At 42.6% G+C, this 7,764-nt stretch overlaps 1 protein-coding gene across 3 annotated transcripts; it reads right to left on the bottom strand.

Annotated features, from left to right (window-relative positions):
* Window positions 1-270: 270 nt before the first annotated feature.
* On the bottom strand, window positions 271-7,329 carry FKRP (fukutin related protein). Of its 3 annotated transcripts, none has more exons than XM_063433330.1 (3): window positions 7,062-7,329; window positions 3,294-3,544; window positions 271-2,013 (listed from the first exon to the last, which is right to left on the bottom strand). In XM_063433330.1, the coding sequence occupies exon 3, from the start codon at window positions 1,976-1,978 to the stop codon at window positions 524-526; it is 1,455 nt and encodes a 484-aa protein (XP_063289400.1). In that variant the 5' UTR covers window positions 1,979-2,013; window positions 3,294-3,544; window positions 7,062-7,329; the 3' UTR covers window positions 271-523. The 3 variants fall into 3 exon arrangements, with proteins under 3 accessions (XP_063289400.1, XP_063289399.1, XP_063289398.1); XM_063433329.1 differs by lacking the exon at window positions 7,062-7,329 and adding an exon at window positions 6,978-7,050; XM_063433328.1 differs by lacking the exon at window positions 7,062-7,329 and adding an exon at window positions 3,768-3,854.
* Between the last annotated feature and the right edge of the window lie 435 nt (window positions 7,330-7,764).

Genomic DNA, 7,764 nt, shown 5'->3' with positions numbered 1-7,764 from the left:
TAAATATCGAGTCACACAAGCTAAATATTCATGCCCTAGGACCCAGGTGATGTGAACACCCTGACAGTATATGTCAAACTCCTCCTCAAAGCATTCTGACGAGCCAAGATAACCTGCATCTTTGTTAAGCTCGAGATCTATTGAGCAATACTGCCACCAGGTGGCAAATAAGGAAATTATCAAACTTTGGTAAATCAAATATACACAATATATTTTTACATACACACTATATATATATATTACAAACATTATACATACATACATACACGCACACCTATTAAAACAGTTTTGTTTCAAAGCAGTTATATATTTGTCTTAATATGCTCTGTGTTGGCTATTCTTTAAGTTCTATTATCAGTAAACCAAGGATTTTTTAAACACTTGTTCCTTACTGCATATCTCTGTGCCACTTTCCAGTGGCAGGTTTTGAACTCCCTTATCCACCATAATTAAGGTGTAAGGTTTGTTATCAAATACTGTGATAATTAATTCCAATCTGTTCCTTTGCATTAAAATTCCTGTTTTACCTGCCCCTTAGCCGGAGTAGGGCAGGGTTAGGATACTCTGGTTCCTCTATGGCTTTTTCCCCAAATTTCAGACGCAGCAGCTGATGGTAGTTGTTTGGCACCTGCGCGGTTCCGCCAGCAAAATTCACAGTTTGCAATGGCTGCAGAAAGCGCTCTGGGAACTCAACATCCTGGGGATGTCCAGTCCAGGAGTCCCGTGTCATTACACCATCTCGTGGGTAGAAAGGCCACAAGTCTACATGTAGATGATTGGTTTGGCTGTACTGCACCCTAAAGAAATCTCCTTCTACAGCTCGTTCCCACACGTATCCATCTGCATCTACCAGGGAACCTCCCTGGGCCCCCCGCAGCTCTGCACACAGTGTAACATCCTCCAGGTATATTCCCAAATCTACGTCATAGTCCCATGGTATGATATCAGCATTGCGAGCTGCCCCAAGCAGGCTACCTCCCTCTAGCCAGTAGCGTACTCCATTTGCTTCCAGTACCTTTATGACATGGCGTGCAGTCGCTCTCAGAGCACGGAGACAGCAAGGGGGTGTCCAACGTCCCTCATAAAGATACTCTGGGGTCTCACCAACTACAGTCCCAAAGCAGCGTGGAGTCTCCTTGGAGCAGCCAAACCATCGCTCACCTCCATCCAGTCCTCGCAGTAGTCTCACACCTAATGCCCTCATGGTTTTGGCTTCCTCTTGCCGCTCCGCCTGCTCGGCTTTCCATCGTCCGTGATCAGTTGCTGGAAATGGTGTGCATGGGAATGTAACACCCTCCACTATCTGCACACCCCACCCGCGAAGAGATGCTTGAATAAAAATTGCTCTCTGCAGTGGCCGGGCTAGAGGGAAAGGCAGTTCAAACAGGTCACGGGAACGTAACAGAAGCACTGCATTTCCACTCACTGCTCCACAGGATTCACCAGCGGTTGCTGGTTTATAACTTGCTGTCCACTCTTTCAGGGATACATTAAGGTGCAGGCATTGCAAGGGAAGGCCTGCAGCAGCAGCCACAATCCTAATACCTGGAGGAGCATCCCGCAGGCCCCGAGCCATCCTATCTAGTAAATCAGGGGGATTCAGGGCAGTTCCATCAGGGACCAAAGCAACAAGACGGGTGTGAATATATGACTCAAGTCGGGATGCAAAGCTGGGTTGGTCAGGTGAGGGATGCAGTTTCAATATGCGCAACCCAGGGGCAGGAGGGTACGGCAGTGCATCAGATGCAATAAGGAGGTGGAGTGAAGGACGAGAGCGCAGAAATGACTGGTTCAAGTCTGAAAGGCCATGTTCAAATGTGCGAAACTCACGCACAATGACCGTGATGCCTGGTACCAGTGCTGGCAGGGTGCCTTGGCGTACATTGGATCGGAACTGCAAGTGCCATGTGTAGTACAACAGGAGAGCATTGCAGAGCAGGGTCACAGCAATGAGCACACGGCAGAGGGGACAACGCATTTTAAGCCCATCACAAATAAAAGGCAGTCGGGAACCTGTGGAGCACAAAAAAAAAAATGAGAAGTGAGAAAAGGGCTCCATGTAATAAATTAGATATTATAGAACTGTTTTAACATGAAAAAACAAATACATTGGAGATGTTGGGGTCGCTGGCTGAGGTACCAGGAATGGATTCATTTTTCAGACTGCCTGTTTTGTCCTTTAAATGGTTAAAGCACAAGCAAATGCCACTGTAATACACTTTATATAATAAATGAAAAATGCCATCTTATCAAACAAATATCAGAGAAAGCAGCATTCTTATTCATCAAACATTGCTTCTATGTACGACACTGCACAAGACTAAAAAAAAAAAAAAAGGTCTAATTTCCTTCATAGATCACAGCGATTCTTTTCTTTCATACCAGTTATCCCCTTAAACACATACTTTCCAGACATATATCCTACATTTATTAAAGGGGGAACGGTCACTTGTATTTGTTTACAAATATGTATTCCTAACGCTATAGAGCCCTAGTCACCGTTTAGGTGACTAGGGCCCCGTTCCGCGGCGAATCATTGGTTCATTAACCATTTATTCGCTTACCTTAATCCAGCGCCGGGTTCCCTCAGCACTGGTGACCTCTCCTCCTCCATCGACGTCAGCTCCTGAGTGGAGGCGAATGTGCATGCATGGACAGAGGCGCTCGCGCATTCAAACCCGCCCATAGAAAAGCATTACACAACGATTAACTCCATGTAAATTGCGGAAGCGGACTCTAGTGGCTGTCAGTGAGACAGCCACTAGAGGCTGGACTAACCCTGTAATGTAAACATAGCAGTTTCTCTGAAACTGCTATGTTTTCAGCTGCAGGGTTAAAACTAGGGGGGCTGGCACCCAGACCACTTCATTGAGCTTAAGTGGTCTGGGTGCCTATAGTGGTTCTTTAACAAATATAAAATAAAAATGAAAATCCAGACTTCTTCATCCTGCGACTGGGCACCTTCATCTTAGCTCTCTGTCAGTCATTGTTATAAGCTCTGTTCTTTACACCGGATATTCAGCATAGAGAGAGAGTATAGAGAGACAAGGAGAAATGAAACAATGTTTCGATTTCTCTTCCGCATTTGCAACGTTTGCCCTGATTTTGTTTTTCTGAACTGGATTATGAGGTAAAATTGCTAAATCTTAAAATAACTAAAATTATAGATTATTTTCAATGTTTAATTAAGTAATACCTATCACAGAGAAGTGACAGTTATTATCAGAGACCGTGTATAGATAATTAGGTCAGTAATTACTTATTTAAGAGTCAGTAAGGATGTATAAACATACTTAGGTCGCTGACATCCTCTTCCTGCGTAGTCACCTAGAGCATCTTATATCATCGTCAGCTTTCCTCGTGAGAAACATCACTTTCTTTTTAAAAATAATTGCTTCCTTCTTTGCAATTACCAATCCCTTTCGTTTTAGACACAGTGGATCACAGGATGACAATCTCATGGTTCCATACTGGATCAGGCAATTTCTTTTGCTACAGGGCAAATCCCTCCTGACAAAGTCTTGTTACTATAGCTTCTTTATATCTGGAAATGGAAAAATAGAGTATTAAATACACACATTATTATGTAATATATATAAAGCTAAAGATGTTCATTGATATTCAGAATACAAACAGATGTACAGTTTTTAGTGTATATACTATTGTTGGGTCTGCAGCTGTATTCTTTTTATAATCTGATTAAATTCCTTTACCATATAACATTTCCCACAAGGACCTCTCACAAAAGTCACACACTATAAGGTTACCTGAGTGCAGACTGATAGATATAGGCACAATGTCCTCCTATGAATGAAAGTGACTGTGTTAGAGCTGAGACCAGCTGCAGCACTAATCGATTTACACCACGTGTTTTCCGGTGTTGTAAACACCCACCCCATTCAAATGAAACTTTATTGTTCTGTACAATCTCAGACAGAAACACTTCCATTGAACAGTCCCAGTCAGGTGACACTGGCAGCTCCCCAGCCTGATTGCTCGTGTTATAAGTCTCTAGTCTCAGATGTCTCTGGGTATAGCGTCTGTTTTCAGTCTCCCACATGTTGGCTTAGGCTGTTTTTATTACACCAAACCGGAGCTGTTTTATCGAGTGCCATGACAATGTGTTTGGGCTTTTTTTCAGGGTACACATAAGCTCGTTCCTGCTGTGTACAGTACAAAATAATATATATATATATATATATATATATATATATATATATATATATATATAATGGGATCACAGGCATGTTCGTAACTCTAAGCTCTGGAAAAATAAAGATTGACAACAACAAAGCAATTAGAGCGCCAAATGTTATTGGAAGCTGGATAAAGACCTACAAAAACACATGGGATGAAGAAAATAAGGAATTCTTCCCCATTCTCCTTCCAAACGTGTGCTCGCGCCACTTTCTTCCACAAACATTCCATAATTATCTCCTGCTAACATTCCATCATTATCTCCTGCTAACATTCCAATACAACATCTCCTAACATTCCATCCCAGCATCTCCTGCTAACATTCCATCAATATCTCCTGCTAACATTCCATCACAGCATCTCCTAACATTCCATCCCAGCATCTCCTGCTAACATTCCATCAATATCTCCTGCTAACATTCCATCACAGCATCTGCTAACATTCCATCCCAGCATCTCCTGCTAACATTCCATCCCAGCATCTTCTGCTAACATTCCATCACAGCATCTCCAACCAACATTCCATCACAGCATCTCCTAACATTCCATCCCAGCATCTCCTTCTAACAACCCATCCCAGCATCTCCTTGTAACATTCCATCCCAGCATCTCCTGCTAACATTCCATCCCAGCATCTCCTGCTAACATTCCATACCAGCATCCCCTGCTAACATTCCATACCAGCATCTCCTTCTAACATTCCATACCAGCATCTCCTAACATTCCATCATTATCTCCTGCTAACATTCCATACCAGCATCTCCTAACATTCCATCATTATCTCCTGCTAACATTCCATACCAGCATCTCCTGCTAATATTCCATCATTATCTCCTTCTAACATTCCATCCCAGCATCTCCTGCTAACATTCCATCATTATCTCCTGCTAACATTCCAATACAACATCTCCTAACATTCCATCCCAGCATCTCCTGCTAACATTCCATCAATATCTCCTGCTAACATTCCATCACAGCATCTCCTAACATTCCATCCCAGCATCTCCTGCTAACATTCCATCCCAGCATCTTCTGCTAACATTCCATCACAGCATCTCCAACTAACATTCCATCACAGCATCTCCTAACATTCCATCCCAGCATCTCCTTCTAACAACCCATCCCAGCATCTCCTTCAAACATTCCATCCCAGCATCTCCTACTAATATTCCATTCACCAGCATCTCCTAACATTCCATCTCAGCATCTCCTTCTAACATTCCATCACAGCATCTCCTTCTAACAACCCACCCCAGCATCTCCTTGTAACATTCCATCCCAGCATCTCCTGCTAACATTCCATCCCAGCATCTCCTGCTAACATTCCATCCCAGCATCTTCTGCTACATTCCATCACAGCATCTCCAACTAACATTCCATCACAGCATCTCCTAACATTCCATCTCAGCATCTCCTTCTAACATTCCATCCCAGCATCTCCTTCTAACAACCCATCCCATCATCTCCTTCTAACATTCCATCCCAGCATCTCCTAACATTCCATCCCAGTATCTCCTTCTAACATTCCATCCCAGTATCTCTTTCTAACATTCCATCCCAGCATCTCCTGCTAAGAATCCATCCTCAGCATCTCCTACTAATATTCCATTACAGCATCTCCTGCTAACATTCCATCACAGCATCTCCCAACATTCCATCCAAGCATCTCCTTCTAACATTCCATCCCAGCATCTCCTGCTAAGAATTCATCCTCAGCATCTCCTGCTAACATTCCATCCCAGCATCTCCTTCTAACAATCCATCATCATCACCTACTAACAAACATTCCATCATAGCATCTCTTTCTAACAATCCAACATATTATCTCCTGCTAACATTCCATCAGCATCACCTACTAACAAACATTCCATTACCAGCGTCTCCTGCTAATAGTACATCATCAGCATTTCCTGATGAACATTCCATCACCAACAGGTATTGCTAACATTTTATCATCAGCATCTACTGCAAATATTCCATCAACGGCATCTTCTGCTAATATTCTATCATTAGCACCTTCTGCTAACAGCCCATCACAAGCATCACCTACTAACAAACATTCCATCACAGAATCTTCTGCTAACATTCCATCAACAGCAACTCCTGCTGAACATTTCATCCCCAGCATATCCTGTTGGACATTCAATCAGCAGCATATATACTGAATGAATATTCCATATTCCACATCTATTGAGTATTCCATCACCAGAATATTCTACTGAATAACATCTGCATCTACAGGATGGTCAAGAGGTCTGAATAGCATAGTAATAGCAAGAGGTGATTGAATGACATCACCAGTATCTCCAGCTAAATATGCCATCACCAGCATCTAATGGTGAACATTTGAGGAACATTTCCTACTTCACATCAATTAAATAAATATAATTCCCTGCTGGACAACTATCCTACCTAACATCTACCCAAAACATTAAATACTTTGCATCTCATAAAGAAAATCTATACTTTGTGGTCTCCAGCAGAACATTCCATTCTTGGCATCTCCTGGAAACTTTCCATATGGAGCGAAAAATGCAAAACATTCTTTTATTAACAACTCCTGGATCTTTTTCCATGGGTAGTATCTCTTGTAGAGCATTCCATACTTATCATCCAATGCAGAATATTCTATACTTATAGCATTTCCTTGAAAAACATTTGATTACTAGCACATCTTGCATAATATTGTGTACAGACCATTCCACAGTTAACTCATGTATAATATTCCTTACTTAGTATTCCATACTCAATATCCCTTGCAAGTGCAACATATACCATACTTCGTATCCTATGCATAATATTCCATCCTTAGTATCTCCTGCAGAAAATTCCACATAGCACAAGTTTTGCAGAATATTCCTTACTTGGGATGTCCTGCAGTTCTCATCCCTTGCAGAAAATCCCTGACCTTTTGCAGAATTGTCCATTCTCAGTATCTCTTGCAGAATGTTCCATTCTTATTGTCTCTAGCAGAATTTTCCATTATTGGGGTTTCTTGCAGAATGTTCCATTCTTATTGTCTCTAGCAGAATTTTCCATTATTGGGGTTTCTTGCAGAATGTTCCATACTTATTATCATGTCCTGCAGAATATTCCATATTTAGCATTAATTTCCCAGTTCATTGCTTAGCAACCCCTTAGTTCCAGTAACCCCTCCATCCCCAGTGCAACACTAACCCCTCCTCCCACCTCTAGCACCGCCCTCTGCAGAACTTTCCATACTAGCCCCGCCCCTTGCAGACTGTCCTTCCTTAGACCCTCCCATTAACGTCTCTTCCATGGTACTCATTCTATACCAGACGTGGCAGGGGGCGTAACTATAAGTCAGGGCGTGGCTTAGACCCTGGTTTCTATCCTTGTCCATGAAGAAGACAGTGGGCGTGGCAAGCAGTGGTTTGCTGCTATTGGGCCATTCCATTCCCAATATAGATGGGTTACATTGAGCCTTGCCGAGGCTCCTAGACATTCCGGGGTTAGAGAGATATGCTGCGTCATGATTGGCTGATACGCTGCCTCTCAGTACAAGCTCGTGCTGTGATTGGCTGTTAATGTGCACCGGGTCCCTCT

This window comes from Pelobates fuscus, chromosome 9 (genome assembly GCF_036172605.1).
Source record: "Pelobates fuscus isolate aPelFus1 chromosome 9, aPelFus1.pri, whole genome shotgun sequence".
Lineage (NCBI taxonomy): Eukaryota > Metazoa > Chordata > Amphibia > Anura > Pelobatidae > Pelobates > Pelobates fuscus.
Note: the sequence above shows the minus strand (reverse complement) of the source record. Positions and strands in the feature narration are given on the sequence as shown.

What these genes read in the sequence shown, in the direction of transcription:
- FKRP (XM_063433330.1), bottom strand. Translation starts at nt 1,978, where the DNA reads ATGCGTTGTCCCCTCTGCCGTGTGCTCATTGCTGTGACCCTGCTCTGC.